The sequence below is a fragment of the Grampus griseus genome (genome assembly GCF_964374135.1).
Source record: "Grampus griseus genome assembly, chromosome: 1".
NCBI classification, from domain to species: domain Eukaryota; kingdom Metazoa; phylum Chordata; class Mammalia; order Artiodactyla; family Delphinidae; genus Grampus; species Grampus griseus.
The window spans coordinates 170,363,214-170,387,417 of NC_139017.1; the positions used below are offsets into that span (position 1 = coordinate 170,363,214).

Sequence of the window (24,204 nt, forward strand, 5' to 3'; positions counted from 1 at the left end):
GACTAGAGCCTCTCCCTGCTGATGCCCGCTGTCCACAAGGCACGGGGGTCACTCTTCTTCGGGCCTGGCCTCCTGCAGCTCCTACCAGGCCGAGGGGAAGTCCTCTCCCTTCCCCAAGCCTAGAGTCTGTCACGTTCAGCTCAAGCACCTACGTCCAGCTCATCAGATGCTTGAACTGGAGAAGAATTTGCGTGATCGGAGCCCAACCACTTCCCACTACACGCAAAGACCTTGAAGACAAGGGACAGCGACTCCATGGTAGCCTGGTCTCCTGCCCCTCCCAGTGGGACAGCCTGACCACAGGTGTCCCAGCTGCTCCGCTTTCCATCCTTAGCCATTACCCCCTGCCCTGAAATGAGGAGGCCGTGGCCAAAATGCAGTGAGAACGACTAGAGCTTTAATGGACATTCAGGAACTTCTCAGTGACCATTTTCCATCTTTTTCCAAGGGGCTCAAGCTGCCAGTATTGCCACCCCACTGAATGCTGAGGGACGGGGGTGGACAGGGTGAGTAAGGGGTGTAGTACCCTGACTCCAGGCCCCTGAGCAGGGCAAGGGTCAGACACTGTTGAGTGGTGATAGTGGGCCATTCATGCTGGGGCAGGGCTGGCAGCGCTAAGGTGGGTCTAGGGCACCATCCTCCACCATTTGAAGGCAAAGGGCACCCGGCGGATGTTGGCACAGGAGCAGAAGTCTCCGATTTCAGTCAGGTAGCAGTCAAAGTCATTAATGAAGGTGCACTGGAATCCCAGGGGCTCTAGCAACTGGCGGATCTTTTCCTCTAGGCAGCAGGTACCATTGATCTGGGGCCCAAAAGGCTTGGGGATGCCCAGGTTCTGGCCCATCACGATCATCTGTAGCTGTCAGAGAGGCAGTTAGGATGAACAGGGGTCAGAGCCGTGGAAGAAAGGCCCCTGTCCCTCTTCTAAGGAAGGAAGGCCACTGGGCTTATTGCAAGGGAAAACCCAGCTGCCTCTGTGGCTGGGCTAGACCAGGAAAGACAAGCACAGGGTACCCCTTCTCCAAGCCTGTGCTCAGACAGACATTGCCAATCCATCCGAGCAAACTCCACCCCACTCTGCTTAACCCTCCAATGACTCCTGATATATTTCTCAATAGCAAAACCAAAATCTTGCCCAGCTGAGGTCTGCCAACTTCCCTGTTGCGTCCTCTACTGCATTTCTCTTGTCCTGGCCTTCTGGTCTTGTTTGTGCCATAATCTTGCCTACCTCTACTGGAATGCTCTCTACGCCCGGCTTTGCCATTGGACTTCTGTCCATTTTTCACGTCTTAATTCTAGCATCTCTTCCTCAGAAGCAGCTTCTCCCACCATTACCCATACCTCCCTACTCCCAGGGCCTGTGTAGCCTCCTACTGCATGCCCAGAGGGCCTCACTGGTCTTGTAAAAAAGAACCCCGTGCGATTGCATGCAGGGCCTGTGTCCCTGGGGCTCAGAGAAGAGGCCTGCAAGTGTTTAAGGAATTGATGAGCCCAAGTGTCTCAATTCATTCTAAGCACCTACGTGATGGGGCACAGTGGTGAGAGAAAGGTCAGATGTAGGCCACGGTTGGAAGGCTTGGCCTTAGCAGGGGTCTCGCATATACCCACACCCCCAAATTCCCAGTTCCTGTTCTAAACAGGGTGCTGCCCAGATACATGGAGAGGAAGCTGAGCCCATGGTCTCATGGGCTCGGGGAGCTTGCCCATGGTCTCATGGCCAGCAGACAGCTTTACCCCCTCCACTCTGGTGGAGCCCAGCGTCCCCGTCTGTGAGGTGGGCCCTTGAAGTTGGTCCCTGTTTGGCAAGTCGTCCAGCCTGGGCCCCCGCCCACCTGCTCCCTGGAGGGGTCTTCTCTAACTGGGGGAGAGAAGGGCTTTCACCTCTCTTCCTCTCAGGTGCCACTGTCTGCTGGGCCCCGCCTCCGTAGTCTAGCACCGTGTCTGTCAAGAGACTGGCCAGAGTCGGCCAGACTGCCCCCAGCCCCAGCCCGGGGACACCCAGCCAGCACCCTGCGCCCCTCACCAGGTCAGGGAAGTAGGGCCTCGCGTAGAGTTTCTCGGTCTGCTCGCTGGAGGGGATGTTGGCGATATGCTCCAGGCAGAAGAGCTGCGGGATGTCGATGATGTCCTGCTCCTCCAGGCCCAGCTCCCTTTTCAGGATACTGCGGTTCAGGTCGATGCACTTCTGCGGGGCGGGAAAGGGCCGGGAGGGCAGCGAGTTTGTCGGGTACCGGCTGCCAGCCCGAAGCAGCTGCATCTCCTCGGCACTGACTGCAGGCGGGGAGCCGTGCAGGGCGGGGGGCCGGCCCTCTGAAGTCGGGGCTCAGAGCAAAGGCCTGGTCTCGAGAGGCCAGGATCCCTCAGCTCATCAGCGCCAGGGCAGCCCCTAGTCCTAATTCTGCAGTAGCATGGGGCCCCTTAGCCCTCAGTCCTGGCCAGAGTGGGGCACCGGGGCAAGGGCAAGAATAGGTCCTCAAAGCCAGGCACTTGCTCCCATCCTTAGGAAGGGACACCAGCAGTGGACTCCCGGGGCACTTCCCTGCCCAGACCAGCTAATACCCAATGCCTGAGCATCTCCTGGGTCTTGACATAGGGCTCATGACCTCACACCCACGGTGCATGTCACCAGGGCTCAGAGATGCTGTTTGGACCCCCACCTGGCTGCTGCCCACCCTGCTGTGCCCGGAGGCCTCCCCTGTTTCAGCAAAGGTCAGGGCACAGAGCTTGCCTTGGCCGGGAGCCATAAGGACTCAGCGGACCAAGCGATTTTGTGCTGACGGGTGACCTTGGGCCTGTCATCGTCCTTTCTCCAGGCCGTGGCTTCCCCGCTAGAAGGTATTTAATTTCTGAAAAATCTGCTTCTCACAGCCTGTGATTCACATTTTAAGGGACCTGAGGTGCTGGGTGATTCTGACTCTGAGCTGAAGGGCCGCTTCATCCAGAAGTGTTGAGAAAGCCCTGGTGTGTTCTCTGGTGCCCAGAGCTTCCTAGAGAAGCCAGGGTCGGGGAGGTCTCCTGTCGGGAGCCCTGTCTTCGGGTCCAACACTAGGTGACTTGGGGTTCAAACCTGGTTCCCCAGTTCATCGGCTCAGGCTGGTGGCTTTCTTCTGAGCCTTGCTATCCTCATAGACAAGGTGGGTTTACTTCATAGGGTTATTTTGAGGATTAGAGTAAGGTATCGTGTGTGATGCTTGGTCACAGTTATTGCTCAGTTAGGGACCCGTTGCCAAGGCGGTCCCTGCCTCCCCCTGCCTTTTGGAGAAGGTCCCCAATCCTGGGCCCCTACCTCCACATAGGCGTTCTGCTTCCTCATGTTTTCATCAGCCAGAAGTTGATTGATGGTATTGGCCTCCCTCCCTGTAGGAAGGAGGAGAGGGCGGGCAGGCCTGTGGTCCAGGGCTGGGCAGACTCCAGTCCTGGGCACAGATGACTGGGTATATTCTCTGGCCAGTGACGACGCTGGGTGGCCTGACTGGCCTCCAGGGACCCATTCTAGGTCAAACGTCACATGTGGGGACTCAGCAGGGTCCATGAAAGCGCAGGAGGACTTCCACTGCCACAACCGGCCACTCGGTCCTGGGTCGGAGGGGAGGAGCCTGGGATCGGGTCTGAGGCGGGCAGCCTGGACCAGGTGAGCAAGTGCTATCGGCCCCCACTCACCTGGGCGCCTCCACGCCTTCTGTGTACAGCCTGGCTACCTGGCCACGTATGATCTTGCCCGGGTTATTTAACTTTGTTCTTCAGTTGCTCCACTTGGCCATCAGCTGAGATAACACAAGGTCTTTGGTGTGTGACAGGTGGCTCATACTCAAGGTCGCCTTCCATAAGCCCTCCTAGAACCATGCGATCCTGGGCCCCACCTCAAAAGTTGATCTGAAATTCTGCATTTCTCACAAGCTCCCAGGTGATACTGAAGCTGGTGGTCCTCAGGCCACACGTCGAGAACTTCACCCCCTCCCCCACACTCCCTTTCTAGGTTTCCAGAAGGTTTAGAACAGAACTGCTGTGGCACCAGGCCCCACAATCTCTGCTTGTCCACTTACGTCTTCCTGCAGGGTGACCAGGAGACCCTGAAGTCCCAACACCCAGGTACTTAACCCAACCTTCCCCGAAGACATCCAGACACCAGTGTTGGTCGCATCTGGTCTGTCCCCCACCGCGTGGAGCCGTCCACGTGTTAAGTTCCCCTTTGCATATATCCTGGCAGCCTCTCAGCCACCCCAGGATTCCTGGCTGATCTGCCTGTCCTGTCCTAGTACCACCAGAATTACCCTGAAAGAGAACAAGATGTTCTAATACGGTACATTTCATGCTTTTATGCTTCCCTAGGATCCTTTTCTATCAGGAGGAACCAAGTAGAGATGGTTCTCTAGAAAGGACATCTGGGACCGGGGAGCTGCCCTCTGTTGCGGAGGCGGGGGGGGGGTCCCCTTACCATTAGAAAGGAGCTGATCTTTTCTAATCCCTTCAAACAGACGTGCGTCTCCATAGCCCTCCTTCTGTTTCTCCTTGAACAGTTTGTAGCAGGAGCTGGGGCTGGCCAGGAGCAGCCAGAAGTCCTGGGAATCAAAGAACTAGGGTCAGATTCTAGCTTCCCTTCCTCAAGTCTCTGGAAGAGGGTGGGAGACATCCTCTCCAGCCCCCAGCACAGAACTTTTTGTCCTCCACCTTGTACTGGGCAGGGATGAAGCACATGAACTCGTAGGCATGGCCAGTCATCAGCCAGTCGGAGAAGAGTTCCACTGGGGCCTGGACCTGCTGGGCATAGAGGAAGTCCCGGAGGGTCTTGCTCAGGTTCCGGCAGTCCTTGCTAAAGGGAAGACGGAAAGAACAGCCCGTGAGCTGGCATGGCCCAGGTGGGCTGCCAGCAACTCGGTGAGTGCCAGGCTACCTTCGGGTAACTGGCCGCTCTACCCATTGGCTGGTCCATAGGGGCTGGGGTGGTTATGAAGGATCCCTTACCACTGTAGAGCACAGGGAACTATATTCAATACCTTGTGAGAAATCATAATGGAAAAGACTATGAAAAAGAATATGTAGACAAGTATAACTGAGTCACTTTGTACAGCAGAAATTAACACCACATTGGAAGTCAACTATACCTCCATAGAAATTTTAAAAAGAATCCTTTACTCTGGCTCAACTCAGGACTGAGCCAATGGCTTCTGGATAAAGACTGAACCCTGGGACACGAGTATTTCCTGGACTTAGATGAGCGGCCACCGAGAAATCTAGCCACACGTCTTGTGGCAGCAACATCATGTTGGGTCAATAGGCCAACCAGATTTAGCATGCTTCAGTTTAAACCCTGGAATCACCACTCAATGAGTGGCTTGTCTGCTTCTTCGACCTCTAGTCTCCTACATGAATCAAAGACTCAGAGGTCCTGACTTGACGGTTTAAGGTCCAGAGCAGATGACCTGCTGAGTCCTCTGGGAATCAGGTGGGTCCAGGTGAACTACAGGAGTCCCTCCCTTTGGTTTTAAGGCATCTGGCCACTACCTGGCCTCTTGCCTCACCTGGGGTAAAAGCTGCTGCCAATGAGGATCCTGCCTAGAGGGTATTCTTTCCCTTGGGCCTTGACAGGTGGGGACACCATCAGGTTCCCAATGGAATCTATGCTGGCCACCGTATGGTCCTGGGTGCGTTGGGTCATGTAGCCAACCCCAGGGCTCTGGAAGGAGACCCAGCAGGGGCAGGGTGTTAGGAGGGACAGGCGTTAAGCCTCAGTCTTACCCCATTCCAGACTCAGTAGATTCCCACACCCCCTTCCCCCAGAGGCCACCTGGGCCCTCTCCCCTGGCACCCATCCCTTCCAGCAGGCACCAGGCCTGAGAGGTTGGACCAAGTTCAGATCAGTCAAACCGAGCCCCCACCAGTGAGTATTTCATGGGGAAATCGTCGAGCTTGGGGAGCCGAGGGGTGTCGAGGACCAAGGAAATAGTCTTGTGGGGAGCCTGGGTATAGCAGAAGGCCATCTCATCCTGGAGGACACAGGGAAACAAGTTGTGAGTTTCTCTCGCTCCATCAGCTGCTTTCCCGCATCCAGTTTTCCAGCCACAAGGGCTCCCTGTACACGGGCCACCTCCAGAGAGCAGGTGCAGGGAGAACCCCCTTCTTCCTGCCACCTCCTGCTCAGCCCTCAAAACCCTGCGCAGGCATCCCCCCCTTCTTGGGGATTTTCCCTGGCCTGTCCTTCTGTTCATCAGGTTTAAAACCTGATGAGTCACCTAAGATTCTTCCTCCACTCGTCCCCTGCACCGAATCCACGAACAAGCCTTGTTGGCTTTATTTCCAAAATATGTTCCGAGTGGACTCCTCTCTGGTACTATTCAGGGGAAGCCACCTGGGGAAGACCACCTCTTCCCCATGTGACTGTCAGGCCCTCCAATCAGCATCTCTTCTATTCCTGCCCCTTCCTAAGGTTGGCGCTCTATTTCTCAGCCAGAGGTTCTTTTTAAAACCTAAGTCAGGGGCTTCCCGGGTGGTGCAGTGGTTGAGAATCCACCTGCCGATGCAGGGGACGCGGGTTCATGCCCCGATCCGGGAAGATTCCACATGCCGCGGAGCAGCTGGGCCCGTGAGCCATGGCCGCTTGGGCCTGCGCATCTGGAGCCTGTGCTCCGCAACGGGAGAGGCCACAACAGTGAGAGGCCCGCGTACCGCAAAAAAAACAAAATCAAAAAAACCTAATTCAGAACATTCAACTCCCCTGATTCATACCATTCAACGTCATCTTGTTTGGTTTTGTTTTTGCTGCACCAGCGCAGCTCGCGGGCTTTTAGTTCCCCAATCAGGGATCAAACCCGGGCCCTTGGTGGTGAGAGCACAGAGTCTTAACCACTGGACTGCCAAGGAATTCCCCTTGTCTTGCTTGGGATTGGTTTCTTCTCTTCCTTACCTTTGTGTAAAAGGTCCCCGATAGATAATTTAGCTCTTACCTACCTCTGACGGTAGTTCACTCTGATCTGGCCACACCGGCTTTTCTGTTCCTCACGTGGTAGATCTTCAGTCGGCTGTTTCTGTGCCTGAAGGGCTCCTACTTCTAATCCACCCCCAACCCCAATCTTTGCATGGCCAGCTCCTTGCCTCCCACGTTTAAAGACGTTCCTGACCACGCAAAGCGCCAAGGTAAATCTAGTAACTCACTAGATCATATCATTTTCTTGCTTTCATGGTACTTAGAGTTCTATCACGGCAAGATCAAGGGCAGAAGTCGGCCCCTTTCTCCTTCATCGCTACTACTTAGGTCCTCGTCATTTGTGACTACAGACCAGACCTCAAAAGACTGGGCTCGACACTTCCTGCTCAGCCAGGGTCAAGCTGGACCCTGGGGCAGTGCCCCAGGCCTGCCAGCCTGTAGCTGGAGGCATCAGCCCCTCAGACACCTGGGCCTTAGGGTTAGGTGCTCTGTGGTCTCGAACGTGTACGTTTTGGTATGGGAGGAGGTGGGACTCTAAGCGTTACCCCTTAGTGGCTAGGACTTGGGCAAGTCATTTCATCTCAGCCACCACTGACCTCCTAAGAACAAAGCCGCCCCTGGTTAGTCTTAGCTCTGCTGGAAGCCTGAACAGAAGCTGGTGAATTTGTTGTATGTGCCGCACATGGTGTCTCCCCCACCCCTCCCCCACAGGTGGGGGGTTACCTGGAGCCACCTGCCCAGGCGGTTGGGGTCCTCGTAGACAGATGCCACCTGGATGTTACTCCTCTCGCTTAGCTCCATCACTGTGTTCACGAAGCCCTGGACCTGCAGCTCTCTGCCACGGGAGATAAGCCGGCTCTAGGAAGGCCTCCAAGGCTCCCCAGCTGGTCATGACCTCTCCGTCACAGGGGAAGGGGGAACCTCCTCCTGGTCAGGAGAGATGATGCCCCTGCCCATGAGGTAAGCAGAGCTGCTGTCCCCCCACTTCATGGAGCACCAATTGGTAAGCTCAGGGTGTGCCTTGCCCGGAATCACTTGGTTTAGCTCATGGCAAAGTCAGGTCAAGAATTGCTAGTGTCTCCTTAAAAAACTAAAAACGGAACTACCATATGACCCATGATTAGGGGTCATAATTATGATCATAATTCAAAAGATACATACACCCCAATGTTCATTGCAGCACTGTTTACAATAGCCAGGTCATGGAAGCAACTTAAATGTCCATCAGCAGATGAATGGTTAAAGGAGATGTGGTGCATATATGCAATGGAATAGTACTCAGCCATAAAAAGAATGAAACAATGCCATTTGCAGCAACATGGATGGACCTAGAGATTATCATACTAAGTGAAGTAAGTCAGACACAGAAAGACAAATATCATGTGATATCGCTTATATGTGGACTCAAAAAAAAAGGGTACAGATGAGCTTATTTACAAAACAGAAGTAGAGTCAACGGTTGTAGAAAACAAACTTATGGTTACCAGGGGGGAAAGGGGAGGAGGGATAAATTGGGATTGACATATACATGTTACTATAAATAAAATAGATAACTAATGAAGACCTACTGTATAGCACAGAGAACTCTACTCAACATTCTGTAATAACCTATACGGGAAAAGAATCTAGAAAAGAATGGATATATGTATAACTGAATCACTTTGCTGTACACCTAAAACTAACACAAAATTGTAGATCAACTATACTCCAATAAAAATTTTTTAAAATTACTAGTGTCAGTCTCCATTCTCATGTCCTAAGACCCTGCTTGTCCCTACTCTGCGGTCACATTCCACTCCCTGCCCCAGTGATCTAGGAAATGCCCCCAGCCTCCCCTGCCTTGATCTACCCAGAGGGCTGACCCCTCTCACCGCAAGGGGGCTGTACTTTTCTCCCGAGAAGCCAAGAAGCCTAGTGCCCCCTTGAGATGGCCAGCAAGGTTGTCATATTCATATGGTTGGCAGGGGTGGGTCTTGAGCCCTGAGGTCTTAGTGCCATCATGTATAGCACCAGGCTTACAGGTCCACAGTGCACATCCATTCCTTGTTGGAGAGAAACAGTGATGTTTGGGGCTGACGTTGAGACCACCCACTTTACCAACAGGTCCTCATGAGTTGAATGCCAGCAAGGTCACCATTGGGAAGTGTGAAAAATTTGGATTCTAATCCAGGTCCAAAGCTTGAATTGCTATTCCACGCTACTGTTCCAAAGAACCTATTTTTCAATTCTACACAGACAAGACTGCAGGGAACTGGCCAGCCTGATAAGGTCTGAAACAGTCTGAGATGTGTGCTGGGGGAGGAAGTGTAGCCCCAGTCTTGTACACCATCTGTGGCAAAGCTGGATCAAGCCATGCCTGAATACCACCCTTACGGGAGAGTCTTAGAAGATCAGAGTCTCAATAGATGCCTCCTGTGAGTGAACTTCTGTCTTCAGATACAAAAGACAAGAAAGATCTTATACCTGGATATCAGTTGTCAGCAAAATCCCTCAAGCTCTTCCCTTTTACCTTCTCATTCTGAAGCCTGGCATTCCTCTGTGGACCCAACTTCCTAGCAGCCCTCCCGTGGAAGAGCTATTTTTCTTCTTTCCCTCCACTGAGTCTGGAGGAGGGATGGACGTACTCCTTGCCATGAGGTGCTACAGCCAGGCCACCGTGACCTCTTCAGATCCTTGACTTGACAAGGTCTTATTTCTACCCTCCCATCCTAATGGTCTCACCACCTCCAAGATCAACTGTCCAGTTCCATCACCTCCATCTTCCCTGCTCACTTTGGTCGCTGGGCCAGCAGCTTGATATCACTGTGATGCCTGGCCCTCAACTGCTTTTATTCCCATCACCGCATGTCTTTTCTTTTCTCCTTATCTAACTTTGAGTCTGTGATGCATCATAATAATTATAGCCTTATCCTTCCCCTTGGCCTTATCTGCCTGGCAAAACTACAACCCTGCTTCGATTCAGTTCTACATTTCTTCTTCCCTAGAGCTCGTTACCAAAAATAGTTGGAGAAAAACCACAGTGACGGTTCTCTAAGTTGGCAACTTCAACAGGTCCTTAGCACCAGACAGCATCCTACCACTAACAGTTCCTCTAGTCAATTTGCTCCTACAAAGTGGGTGAGCTGTCCTATCTATTAAGGCCAGTGTGACCTGTTCGCTTTTTCCCCACCAAGTTTCCCCCTTCTCTGCTGGATCACATCCATTAGCATTATTCTTTGCCTCCCTTAAGAAACAGCCTTCCCTTTCCCAAATCCCCTTCAGACCACTTCTCTGGCGTTTTGCAGAGTACTCCCCTCCCATTCATTCCTTCGACGCAATTGTGACCCCACCGCACTTTCAAACCCACCACTTGGGATCACGCTCTGCACAGTGGCCTCCATCTTGCCAAACCCAGTGGGCACTTTATTCTCCTCGGAATTTCCCATGGTTGGCCTCTTACCAGGTATCACCCTCCCCTCACCTCTGGGTCTCCACTCTCCTGGTTTTCATCTGAACTTCTTCCTTCTCAGGCTCCTTTGCTAGGTTCTTGTCTGGAGCCGAGGGTTCGACGGCTCTAGAGCTCACTTCTCAGGCATCTTCCCAATATATTCCCTCCTCCTCTGAGCTCAGCTAGGCCTGTGGCTCTGAATACCCACAACGTGCCAGGGCCCCCCCATCTCCAGCTGCCAGACCTTCCCTTGAGCTCCAGACACTTAGAAACTTAACGGGTGTCTCTAGCTTTATGTATCTAGAGCCAAAGCACGAACTGACCCCCCCCCTCCCAGGCAGGGACACCACCATTCATCTCGTTGCATACCCCAAACCCAGGGGACACACTCCTGTTTCTTTGCATCCCATCCCTCAGCTAACTTGGGGGCGGGGGAGCCTACCTTCCAAGCAATCCTGAATCTAACCACTGCGCTCCCACCGCCCCGGCCCGAGCCATGGCTGCGTCTGGCCCACGTGATCGCATGGCTGAACTGGTTCCTTTTATTTGTACCTCTGGTTTTGCACGTGGCCGGAGTGGTTGTGCAGAACCCTGGATGGTTTCCCACGGGTTTTACCTGCCAGAGTCTTTTCTCCCCTCCTCCAGCCGCATAGCTAGAGATCGTTCCTGGCCTCCCTGCCGTTAGGTGTGGCCTGCGCCTCTTCAGGCCATTGGCACGTGAGCAGAGCAATTCAGGAGCCTTCCAGACTCCAGCAGCGACAAATGGGTGGCTTTGCCCGGACTTTGGTTCTTCCCCTTTCCTAGGGGCCGGACCTCAGAAGTGCCTGTGCTCAGCCTCCATCATAAAGATGAAGCTGCCGCCCCAGGGGAAAGCATTATCACAGCCTGAAAGGAACCAGGGCCCCTGACTGCCACTGTGGGCATCTAGGTGGGAGAAAGTTGACTTTAAACCACTGTCTGGGGGTCCGTTACAGTCCCGGAGGCTACGCCCTAATACGCTGAGGCCCTGCTCACCTTGTCCTGTCGCCCCTCCCCCTCCTCCTGCCTGCTCTCTCCTGGTTCTGCAGGCTTCCCTGCTGTCCCTATAACGATCTCATCCTTACCCCTCCATCCTTTTACCTGGCTTTATAGCCCTGGATCCTACCTGAAACCATGCTGTTTGTCTGTCTCCCCTTAAGACCAGAGGGGGACTGCCGTGGTCACGGCTCCAGCCCTAGCCTTGTAAGTATCCAAACAAGCATTGGGTGGCTGCCTCAGGTGGAAGGATTTCACATTCCTGGTGAGAAGTCTAATCATCTTTACCCACCCCGCCGACAGACAGGAGAGCCTGCCAGTTATAGAAAAGACTCGGTCCAGGCAGCCGGAGGGTTTCTTACCTGCACAGGTATACCTCTAGAGGCATCTGGGTGCTGGAGACAAAGACGCAAGGAGCTACCCGGAACACCACGGTGTCTTTGTACACCACGGTCTCTGGAATCGACTGCGATGTGAGACGAGGTGCTGCTGGTGACCTGGTTCCCCGTCCACCTTCTCCCCCTCCCCCCACCGGGCCTCGAGCTGCTCAGCCCAGCCACCTCCACGCCCTTACCTGTCCTCTACAGGCTCTTACCCGAAGGTGACATGACACCCTAGCTCCACCCACCGTGCTCGCATTTTCTGCCCAGCTGTGGCAGGTCTCCCTTCCCCACAGTCCCTGCTCTGAGGGCCGCTCTTCTACCCGGGGACGCACCAGGTCTTGAGACTCTTCCACCAGGGAGGCCGAGTAGGAAATCAAGCCCGAGAAGCTGGCGGATGGGAACTCTAAGGCTTCAACGTAGAAGGTTTCCTCCAAGTCATCCTCGACGGGGGCCAAGTTGTAGGTGTGCTGGTCAGGCCCCAGCACCAGCTCGAAGGTGCTAGAGCCGTCTTCTAGGAAGGAGAGAAGGACAGACCGCCTGCTGAAGGAGCCCGGTGCCCATCACCACACCCAATGGCACGTTCCTCAGGTCAGAAGTCGGGCCGGGAGTCCCAGGACAGCGGGGGCCAAGATGGCTTTTCGGCCCCTAGGTTCCTGGTGTTTAGGGCTTAGTGGACAGCAGGTGTTTGTTCACAAACGGGGGCCAGTTACTCACTCTTCAAAGACCTGTCGGGCGCCGGGACTCAGATAGAAACACCTGCCTTCAAGAGGTGAAGGCTCATGGGGGGTCGACGCTTTGGCCAGCCTTGGGGAGAATATCGTAAGCCTTCAAGATGAGAAGCTGTACAGAGATAGGCTTGGAAGCCTCACCCAAAAAGTCCGACACAAGCTGGGGCCCTGGCCTGCTTCACCGGCCTCTTGCTCTGGGTGGCAACACAGTGATCACCCGAGTGGGGCTGTGGCTCGCCTCGCAGACTGGCTCCAGGCGGTTCTGCAGAAGAACGTCGTCGCAAGGGCTAGGGGTGCTGGCTGCAGGCTTGGCCTTAGCGTGTGGCAGGGCCAGCTGGACAGCCCCCGCGCTGGGGATGTACCTAGGCGGCCTCCTGCTTCTAGTCTGCCTGGAGGCTTCCTCGCTTGCCCTGAGCCAGACCTTGAGGGGGCGAGACCAGATGACCACCCCTTGCGTCCCTGCAGGGCCCCCGCCCAGGGTTCGCAAGAGGCGTGCTTGGCGTGCTGTGGGGCTGGACAGTGACTGCCCACCACCTGGTCTCCCTCCAGCTGCTGGGGGCCTTCTCTCGTATCTAGTCGCTTGCGCTTAGGCACAGTTAACGTTTCTTGTGGACTTACTACACGCCGGCACCTGGGGTCGGGGCTCGGACTCATTGGCGGCCTCACCATCCTTTGGGGCAGGTGCTGTAACGATCACCCCCACTATACAGCAAAGGAGGCCAGGAGGCCCAGCCACAACACAGTCACCTTTACCCAGAAGGCCCTTTCTGCCTTCGCTCAGCTTACCTGAGCTCCCACCACCTCCACTCCCCAAGCCCCTGCTTGGAACTCGGCTGTCTGTCCATCTGCCCTAGGCTTTGAGGGCTTTGCTCCTTCTAGAGCAGGAGCCCCGGGGCACAGAGGAAACTCTCCCTTGAACTGTGCTCCTTTCTTCTACCTTCTATGTGCCCCTGGGCTTAGAGGTAGGGCAGGTGCCCTTTGATCTTCAATGGTACTTCTAGACCATCTCTTCATTCCTCAAGAATCCTGTCCCTTTGAGGGACACGCTATCAGATAATACCACCTGCCCCCTTCCTCGCTGTACCTGACTACCACCCTTTCCATCCTCTGTGGATTGTTCTAGAACTGGCTTGTCTCCACCACTAGGCTGCTGGGTACCATTTACACCATAGACCAGACCATCCAGTCCGCTTCTGCGACCTTATTTCAATGAACTTGAGTTCTGCATCATCTTAGACGCCAATGTCAAGGCTCATGGCTCGGATACCACCTCCAAGACAGATGCGGCGTCTCTTCTTTCAGTCTTTCCAGCTCATCTACAGTCTCATCCCAGCCCCAAACCTTTCTACACGGCCGATTCCCACCCTCCACCCTCACTCCCCTTTGCACCCTCCTCACGTTCCAAGACCCATTACCTGACCCACTACCCTGCACACGCCGTCAGCTCCCACACCAAGACCTCAACCCTGGCATTCAAGCAGCTGGAGAAAGCCACACTTTCTAGATCTTTTTAGATCTTTCCTAAAAGAAAGATCTTTTAGGATATGATCAAACCTCAGAGGGGGCCTCCGCTGTACTTGGAAACACTATTTTGTGGCCATTAACTCTCCCTCTGCCCATATTCTGAGTACTGTGTATCCATTCCTATAATTTTCTCCTGAATCTATTTCACCACCCCTGTTGGATGGATCCCATCTGCACATGGATATGCTGTGTTCTACCATCTTCAGACACTGTTCCCCACCCCCACCCCATGCCCCACCCAGTTATTACCGCCACATACTTCCCTTTATGGCAGACTCCTTCCATGGTCTATGTTCGCTGTGCCTGCCCATTTTACTCTTTTTTTTTGGCTGCACTGCGCAACTTGTGGGATCTTAGTTCCCTCAGGGATTGAAGCTGGGCCACCGCAGTGAAAGTGCTGAGTCCTAGCCACTGGACCTCCAGGGAACTCCCTACTCTTGTTTATCCCCACTGTTCTTTTTATCCCCACTATTCTTATCAAGGTCACTAATGACCAGCTTTGAAAACCAACTTTCCCACTTATCTGGGCATCTTAGTCACTCAACAGCACTGGTCATAGTTGATCACTGCTTTCATGCAAGTGTTTTCCTTTTTTTCCCCAAACCTTATGCTCTGGCTTTCAATTTCTCCAGAAATTTCTTAAATTCCTTTGCTCCATCTTTTAGACTATGGCTCTCCAACTTCAGCTCAACTCAGCTTCACCTGGAGGATATGTTAACACAGTGTGCTGTGTTGCCCTGCCCTAAATTTTTGAATACTTCAAAAGGCAGGTAGGTAGCCTGAAGTATGGCATCTTGGGCGGGCACACACATCCCTGGCCTCCTGAGCAGGGTCCAAGGCCCAGCCAGCCCAGCCCACCTCAGAGCTGCCTGGACATAGTGGGCTTCATAGGACCAGAACAGCCCTCATGGCCTGAACCAGGCCTAGAGCCACAGTTTCTAAGGCTCATTTCTAGCCCACATGTCAAAGGACCACATACAACCTGGGCTGCCTTTTCTGCTAGTCCCAGGTCACTTCCAATCCAGCTGTGACCTAGGTCTGCAGAAGAGAGGGAACAGCTGCCTCGGAGCTGAGGCCCCCGAACGTGGGCAAGGAGGGAGCTGCGGCACGCTCCCCCACGCTGGACACAGAGGTGGCCCACCGCAAACCACATGCTCCCCAGTCGCCCAGCTGAAGCTAATCTTGGCTTTTAAAGAAAGTAGCAAAGAGTTAAATCTTAATTGAGAGGCACTGAATACTGAACCCGTTTAGGGAAATCCAAACACTTGTCTGTTGAAGGGTATTTTGCTGGAGTTGGGCACATCCACTGTTTAAGCCAGCAGCCCTCCCCGCTTTCATCTGTAGAACAGGGACATGCCACCTGCCTGCCACATGGTACCTGGGCTGTGTGGTACCTGGGCTGGATGTGCTAGCATAGCTGCCACTCTGGCCTCCCAGCCTCTGAATTCTCAAAACCTAATACAGCCAAGTCTCGGTTAAGAAACAGATGGATTCGCCTGGCAGGAATACTCGGGAGAAGACATTAATCTATACAAGGCTATAGCCACCATTTCATCTAATGCCCACCTCTCTTCATCCAGCTATGAAAGTCCTGTAGGAGAGGCACGATCATCGCCCCCACTGGGGAAAGTGGCTTGGAGGTACAATGACTCACCCACGTGTATAGACTTACTCCATGGTGAAGGTGGCAGCCAGAGATCCCAGGGACACAAGTCCGGCTGTAATAGACCCTGACCTGTTGCTCTCGGTCCCCAGCTGGCTTCTGACGGGGACCCTGCTGGGAGCAGGTGTGGCCACAACTGGCCCTGGCACGTGGAGAAACACTCACTTTGTGGCCGGTAGACTCTTGCCTTCTCCGACTCTTCCTTGGAGGTGTGGAGAACCACCCGGCATTTCTGTAAAATGCAGCTGGGTCCCTGAACTCTCAGTATCATCTGGGACAGACTCTTTGTTTCTGAGCAAAAGACAAGGCAAAGATTCAGGGGCTTCTGGGGGCCAGCGCTCCAGGGATGGAGGGAGCAGTAGGGTCGGGGTGGAGGGGCTTGTATCCTGGAGCACCGAGGACCCTGTGCCTCCCGCTCTGGCCTAGGCCTGCATCATTGTCTCTGCTACGTGCTGCACATATGGCTACAGGCAACTTGCCGTGGCTGGGGCCCACTCTGAGTGAGGGTGGCATCTACCCCATCAGTTGTAAGGGGTAGATGGTCCCCACAAACACCTGGAACAGGGCCTGGCATGGTCAGTTCAGCATGCGTTCCCTCCCAGCCTTGGTGTGAACCAGGAAATCCCATTCTACTGCTGGGACCTGGAATCTACGTCCAGACCACAGGTCAGGACCAGATCCAAGAGGGCTTTGGCTAGGACACTCAGGGTCCTGCCCCAGGCTACAAGAGTGTTTTTAGGAAGGGTCTCGCCTACCCCTTGTGTGTCTTCATTTAGTCTTCTCAACCACCTGTGATGTCCGTTTTATCATCCTCATTTTACAGATGGCAAAACAAGACCAGGGAAGTTAACATACTCAAGTTCATGGCCAGGAAGTAACTGTTTGTTACCTGACATCAGAGCCCATGTTCTTGCCAAGGGGCCCCTTTCTGCCCAGTTACACACTTTCAAGCCATTGAAAAGAGACTTGATGGGCCCAGAGCAGGGACATCAGCCTGGAATCTGGGTTTGCTGAGGGGTGGAGCAGTGAAGCCCCAGGGGAGGCAGAGCCCAGGGAGGAAAGTGGGTGATGGTCCTTGGTCAGCGGCCAGTTCTCACCCTCTGTAGAGAACACCTTGCTCTTCCTGTCCACGAGCTGGTGTGCGTCAGCAGGGCTGCAGTTCACAAGAAGGATAGCACCCCAGCCCTTGGGGCCCCAGACCCAGTTTTTCTGTAAAGAAGACAGGAATGTTGGTTCAGGCAGAAGCCAGGTTAAGTCCTTGGCTTTGCAGATGCTACTCCACAAAGGGGCAGAGTCAAGCCTTTCTCCAGGGCGACAGGGACCTCTAGATCAGAGTTTGCCCACTCAAGTACCTACAGGGACAGGACAGTAACATCAGGTAAGCGGGCTGAGAGGAAGGCGGAGATCTAGATGTGGGTTACCAGTTTCCTACCTTTGCTCAGTGTCAGGGGAGGAGGGGTCTGGGGCAAACTGGAGGAGACATGTCCCATCTGAAGGGGGCAGCTGACCCTCCAGCCTTGTTGGTTACACGACCAGGCTAAGATGGGAGACTAGTGCCACCAGACATTCTAATCTTTTGGAAGAGCTAGAAATTGACGTCATCAGTGCTGATCTGTATTGTAGCCACTTGACACTCTGAAGGCCAAATGGAGTCTGTGGGCCAGATCTGGCTCCTGGGCGCCTGGCCTGCTTCCCATCCCCGGCAGCCTCACCTTAGCCTGCTTGTCATTGGTCTCGAAGTGCCCACTGCGGTAGACATCCACGTCCAGGGAGAGCTCTGCAACAGGAGGGAGAGGCCTCAACCGTCTAGACCAGCTGGATGCAGCCTTGGAGCTGTAGGTAAGTCCCCAGGGCTGCCTAAGGCTGGTATCAGGGTCCTCCAGCCTTTGGGCATGCTGCCGGCTTGGAAGAAATTTCCTCAGAGGCAGTGTCTCGTGAGCAAGCCTGGAGAGGCCCAGGTATACCTGTATCTCCCCCAACCTCCTGGGAGGCCACAACACAAGTCCACTGTGGTCACGAGGCCACTTGTGCCTCTTGGCTTCTTCCCAGGTGATTCCTACGTGGAAGGCCCTCCTCCCCAGCCTCTGGGAGAGCTCGTGGCCCCCTAGGACACAGCCAGGGCTCAATACACGGCGATTCCAGCCCCTTTAGAGCTTGAGGATCTAGGCTTCTGCCCAAGCATCACCACAGAGGCTCCTTCTGGGTCTTTACATCCCACCTTCCACCACTCCCCACCCTGCTGACCACCGCGTGGCTTCACCCCGGTCGTATTTTTGTTCATAACTCTTGACATTCAGTGTGCTATTTCTCAACTGGAATGTCAGGGCCAAGGGAAAAGACCTCGTTTACCGCTGTCCACTCAGCACCTGGCAAGGATGCCCGTCACCAAGCAGGCACTGTTCTAGGTCCTGGGGATACAGCAGCGCACAGGACAGGCCCTGTCTCCTTTGAGCTTAGGATGTATGTGGGCGTACCCATGCACACATGCGCCAGTGGCAAGGGGTGAAGAAATAAGTAAAATACATATTATGTCCAATGGTAAAATGCCGCAGGGAACAAGGGGGTGGAGGGGGTGTCTCAGTTTTGGATCAGAAAAGTCTTCTAAGTGTGAACAGAGACCTGCAGGAGGCAAGAGAGTGACCCGTATTAGTATCTGGGGTAAAAGCAATTAGAATAGGAAGTGCATGGTGGGAACTTCAAGGGTCAGAGAGGCCAGTGTGCCTAGAACAGGATGAACAAACGAAGAGAAAGAGGCCGTGGGTTAGAGGTAGCGTAGGGGCCAGCTGAGGTAGGTTGTGTAGGTAACGGTGATGCCAGCTTTAATCTGAGGGTGGGCAAGCGGTAGGAGGCTTTGACTGGGAGAGACGTTATCTGATAGCCTTTTAGAGAGGTGCCTCTCTGGGGGCCGAATTGAGACTGGACCTGTAGAGGATCAAGGATGGAGGAGGGAACCGCACTAGGGACCTGTCGGTGACCCAGGCAGAGATGACCGTGCCTCGGACCAGGCTGAGAGCTTTGGGAGTGGCTGGATTCGAGCTAGACTTAAGGCACCACCGACAAGATTCATGATCAACACGGGCTAAGAGGAAAGTAAGGGCGACACCAAGGGCTTGGGCCTGACCAGCTGGAAGGATGGAGCTTCTAGCACGATGTGGGAGACGACTAGGAAAGAGGCGCTTGGGGGTAGAGGGAATCAGTTCAATTTGGGGTGTATTAAGTTTGGTTCAGACTCCACGCTTCCCATGCAGGGGCGCCGGTTTGATCCCTGGTCAGGGAACTAAGATCCCACGTGCCAGCAGGGTAGGGCCAAAAAAATAGATAAATAAAATTAAAAGAAGAAATGTTGATCTGAAAATTGCATATCGCTTTCTCTGAAACACTCTCCTAGGGTAATTTGATCTGGTTTGACATATAGGAAAACTGCCTGTCACTCTAAGTATTCAACAAATGTTACCTGTTATTACAAAGAAAGGTTTGAGACATTGGTCAGACACTCAGGAAGCTATGTTGGTGAGTAGACCCCCCAAGTTTATGGGCGATGCTGGGCTAGAGAGTTTTGTGAGTCACCTGTGGGCTGTGTGCAGAGCCACGTGACCGGCTGCCTGAGCCCGGCAGCACTGCACTGACAGGCGGGGTCGGGGGGTGTGGCCAAAGGATCCAGCACAGGGATCTGAGAAGGAAAGGCCAGCTGCAGAGGGGCAAAGCCGAGCGCAGGGTCCCTAAGTGGCTCAAGAAAGGACCACCAGTGTCGTGAACACTGAGGACAGGTCCAGGAAGAGGAAGAGAATAGACCACTGAACTGAGTGCAGTAGAAAGTGTTCGGGGGTTCGATGAGGACAGCATTGGTGGTAGGGGTCTGGTCTGAGCAGGTTCAAGGGAAAGTGAGGAAAAACTAAGGATGCAGAGAGGTGGGGGAGTGGAGTTTGAAGACAACATAGAATCAGGTCTAAGAACAGACATTAAAGCTGGTTCCTTAAGATAATAGGCATAGGGCTTCCCTGGTGGTGCAGTGGTTGAGAGTCCACCTGCCGATGCAGGGAACACGGGTTGGTGCCCCGGTCCGGGAAGACCCCACATGCCGCGGAGCGGCTGGGCCCGTGAGCCATGGCCGCTGAGCCTGCGTGTCCGGAGCCTGTGCTCCGCAGCGGGAGAGGCCACAACAGTGAGAGGCCCGCATACCGCAAAAAAAAAAAAAAGAGAGAATAGGCATAATAACTTGTTCCTATTAAGGGAATAGATATAGTTTGTTCTGGAACAATCTAAAGAGGAGGGCAGGAGGGGTAGTGGCTTCCTACATCAGTAAGAACTGCTGAAGGAATGTTATTGAATGAGAGGGGAAAGAGTCTGGTATGGTTAAGATTAACTTGGGACCAGACACGTCATCCATTGCAACAGAGGAAGCGGAATGTAGGACCCTGACACAGGTAGGTGGATGACGTGAACACATGGGGTGCCGATGGCCTCTGTTCTGGTCAGAGAATGAGGTCAGCAGTGAGCTTTGAGGGACCATGGGAATGGGTACTGTGTGAATCCATCTGTGACCCACGGGAGGCATCTCATTACAGGGAGAGCCCCCTTCAGCTCCTCTGGCCTCTGCAAAGCCCACCCCTTCTCTCCAGGGCTGGGAGGACACTCACCAATGCTCGTGAGGTACAGCACAGCTGTGGCCATGGGCACATCCTCATTGTGCTGGTAGTAGGAGACCGAAACCTGTGGAGACAGCACCCAGCACCCATGGGAGCACTAGAGGGCAGGGGGGCCAGAGCAGGACCCTGAGCCATGTACCTGTGTCTGGCCGTTTGACCTTGGTCTTGAGTTACAGTTTCTGAGCTTCCGGTGCCTTGCTGTGAGCCAGTACAGTCACCGTACTGTAATAACCCCCGTGTATAACAAGCTGTGACCCTCCAGGCCCTTCCACACCGAGGCCTCACAACAACCCATCCAGGTGGGCTCTACCCCCAAGGGCAGAGAGATCGAGGGACTAAATCATTCAGCCAGAAAAAGGGGTGGCATAGAATTTACAGTCTTGGCTGTCCAGCTCTAGAGGTCAAGCTTTAAGTCACACGATACATCCTCCCCACTCTACCTGCCCCTCCTGGGACCCCACCTGTTGCCCCATGAGATGGGTCATGAGGATGTGGGGCCTCCAATGGGTTAAGCTGCCCAAAAGGAAGCAGGACACTGGGGCGGAATAGTCTTTCATGTGCCCCACACCAAGCTCTGCTTCCAGAGGAGTCTTTAGACAAGGACCTGCCTTTCAGCCACTGGCCTTGACCATAGGCCTTCACCACGAACCATGGAACTAGCCATTAGCTGGGGCCAGGAGTAAGCATCTCACTGTCGATGGTGCTGGAGGCTGAGCCCTGGGCAGAGAACACGTCTCAGCTCCTCTAGGCTCAGCTGGGCCACATCACAGCCTCCACCCTTATCTGTGAGATGCTCAGTCTTACCTAAGTGTACCACCTGCCTGTTAGGGAGTTGCCTGCCCTGCGCACAGTGTAGAGAGGGGTGTGCTGCCCTCAGTCAGCCCCGCTTAGTCCTCTGCTAACTACCCTCCAGAAAGTTCTGCCAACACGAGTCCCCTGGTCCTGAAAGTGCTTCCTCAGCTGTTCTCACCCTCAGCTTCACATTGGAGTCACCTGGGAGCTGTGAAGCCCCAGAGGTTGATTTGATTGGCAGAGAGTGTGGCCTGGGCATCAAGTGGTTCTAATCACTCAGAACCACCACTAACCATTCAGACTCTGATGAGCCTGTTTTACGAGGTGGAAGGGCACCTCTCCCTCACAGGGGCTCTGTTAGGGTGACAGCCTGCCCAGGGGAAAGGGCACGAACTTGGGCTTAGATCCCGGACCTGTCCCACGGTAGTTATGCTATTTAGGTTTACAGGGGTCTCTCTAGCTCTGTTTCCTTGTTATGTAAAAGGAGGTAATGCCAGCCTCTGGAAATTCAACTCATGATACCTAGTGCTCAGCGTTGAACTCAGCGCAGCTCTTGAGGTTCATCAAGAGGCTGGGAGATCAGTCTTAGCCAAAAAGCCCGTTTGAGTTCTGCCGCTGAAACCTTTTAAGCCAGACTTCAGAAGCGGCTAATTTGGAAGCTGGTGTCCTGGTCAGAAGCACGTATGGAGGAGACAGACATGCTTGAGCTTGCATCCCTGTTCAGCTGATTACTGGCTTGGGCAGAGCACGTCCCTCACTCAGTGCCTCAGTTTCTTCGTCTGTAAAATGGGGTCACGGAGTGCCCACCTCACAGGTTTGCTGCAAGCACTAAGGTCAGATGTGCAAAACGTTTGGCACTGAATTTCTCATAGACTCAGAGCTCAGGAAACGTCAGCTGTTAGAAGGGAGACCCCAGGGGTCATGTTAGCTCCATCTCCCGGGGGAGTCGCCCTCATCTTCCCCCCAGGACCTACCTTGCCCTTGTCGTTGGCAGAGCTTGGGGATGTCGTCCCCACCAGCACGTTCGTGGGATGTGGCAGGGGCCACCAGTTCATGGCAGCCTCCTCCCCGATCTTTACTGGGTCTGTGCCATAGACTTGGACCATGACTCCCGGAGAGCTATCGACGGTGAAGGACTCGCACTGCTGCGGGGCACACCTAGGTAGCCCGGCAAGGAGATAGAAGTTGGGGCACAAGAGCCTCACCTTCTCGGCCTAGAGTGCAGCTGGTGTGGAGGGGAGTGCCCCCGCCAGCCTCTCAGGTGCTGAGACACCCTAACTTATGGTCAGGGCAGTTTTGGGGTCCTAACACAACTTCAGCCTTACTCTCACCATGCCCTGCTCCAAGGACCCCCATGTCCCCCCTCCGACAAGCTCCAGCCCAGACCCCATCCTCCCACTGACACTCTAGAAGTTACCAAGCTATCAATACATCTTATTTATAAACTCCTGACTTCCAAGGTGGGGAGAGCCACTTGTCTCAGCCACAAGGGATCCCTACAGGGGAAAAACATTCGGAGGTCTGTGCCGTGACTTGGGGAAGACATGGACTCGTGAGTCACCTCCCCACCGAAGCTCCAGCTTCCGGGAGCCTCCCTCACTCAATCCTCACGGCTGCGCTGGGAGCCAACCTCACCCCCATTTCACATGTAAGGGGACCAAGAAGAGGCAAGGCTCTTGCTTCAACGGCCCCACAGCCCATGAGGGGCAGAAGCAGGACTGGGGGGCCCTTAAAGACCCAAACTAGGCTCCCTGAGATGAGGCAGGACAACAGGGTAATATACGGAGAATGGCGGTAACCCCCAACTCCCACATAATCCAAGGGCAGCCTCAGGAGGGCAACGAGGCGCCAGCCCGGCCCCGTCCCCAGCTCCTCACCCATTGACATCCAAGTAGATTTCCATGCCCTGAACACAAATGGCATGGGCAGGGCTGTCCAAGGACAGATGGACAGTGCTCTGGAAGGACATGGCACAGCCCTCCAAGCTGACCGCCCCCAGACCTGCTCAGCAGCCCTCACACAGTAGCCTTGGATGACCCCGGGGCTCCCCCATCGCCCTGCTCTCTTATGGGCTCAGGGCCTCTCCAGCCCGCCCCCTTGTTAAGCAGCTACCCAAGTGTAACTGATTTTCTCCATGCAGGTTTGCTGGGAAGAAGGGAGGTGCCGAGGAGCAGCTGGGGTCAGAGTCCGCGCATCACGAATTTATGAAGCACCTAGTGCCTGCAGACCCTCGGAGGCTGAGGCTGGCTGCCTACGCCTCCAGCCTCCAGCTGGGAGCAAGAGGGGCTCTGGGAAGCTGGTGCCTGGGACTGGTCAACCTGGCCATGGCGCTGGAGGCTTAACTCAGCTGGAAGCTGTTAGGAGCAAATATCTGTAGGGGGGTGCATGGGGCAGTGGTCAGGAGGGGGGCACGTGGCAGCACCTCTAGGTTCTGGGGCCTGGATTCTAAGGTGTGTGTTTCTTGGAAATTGATGAGGTAAGGCACAAAGTGCTGGACCAGTGGTTCTCAGTACTCTGGTGGTTGCAAAAATGATCCGGGGATGGAGGCTTCTTTTTTTTTTTTTTTTTTTTTTTGCGGTATGCGGGCCTCTCATTGTTGTGGCCTCTTCCGCTGCGAGCACAGACTCCGGACGCGCAGGCTCAGCGGCCATGGCTCACGGGCCCAGCCGCTCCGCGGCCTGTGGGATCTTCCCAGACCGGGGCACGAACCCGTGTCCCCTGAATCGGCAGGTGGACTCTCAACCACTGCGCCACCAGGGAAGCCCTGGGGACTTCTTAAAGTTGCAAATTCCTGGGGTGTGGTCCAGGAAGCTGCCCACCCCCTCCCCAGGTGATTAGGGGGATCCTTGACCATAGCTGTGTCACCAGCTCCCAGCAGGGGCCGGGCAGGTATTGGTGGAATGAATGGATGAAAGAGCCCCGCTGAGTGCGTCACCAGCTGCTCCCCATCTCTGCTGAGTTCACTGAGCAAAGAAATGAGAACACCTGTTCCAGCCCACGAGGCTTACCAGCTAACTTTAAAACTGTTCATTTTATGTTTTAAGTGTGGCTTATAGTTATTCATGAATAGCTATGACATTCATGGGTCCAAGTTCAAAAGGGGCT

The 24,204-nt window shown here is 54.4% G+C and overlaps 1 protein-coding gene across 1 annotated transcript; it reads right to left on the reverse strand.

The window, feature by feature from the left end:
• Positions 1–495: 495 nt before the first annotated feature.
• Positions 496–23,068, reverse strand: PADI6 (peptidyl arginine deiminase 6; the record flags this gene model as incomplete). The annotated part of the gene is made up of 16 exons (XM_082674804.1): positions 496–859; positions 2,024–2,185; positions 3,287–3,357; positions 4,436–4,574; positions 4,669–4,810; positions 5,520–5,674; positions 5,877–5,984; positions 7,646–7,757; positions 11,726–11,829; positions 12,079–12,257; positions 15,827–15,952; positions 16,759–16,870; positions 17,374–17,438; positions 20,299–20,371; positions 22,074–22,257; positions 22,977–23,068. The coding sequence occupies 16 exons, from the start codon at positions 23,066–23,068 to the stop codon at positions 626–628; spliced, it is 2,058 nt and encodes a 685-aa protein (XP_082530930.1). The 3' UTR covers positions 496–625.
• Between the last annotated feature and the right edge of the window lie 1,136 nt (positions 23,069–24,204).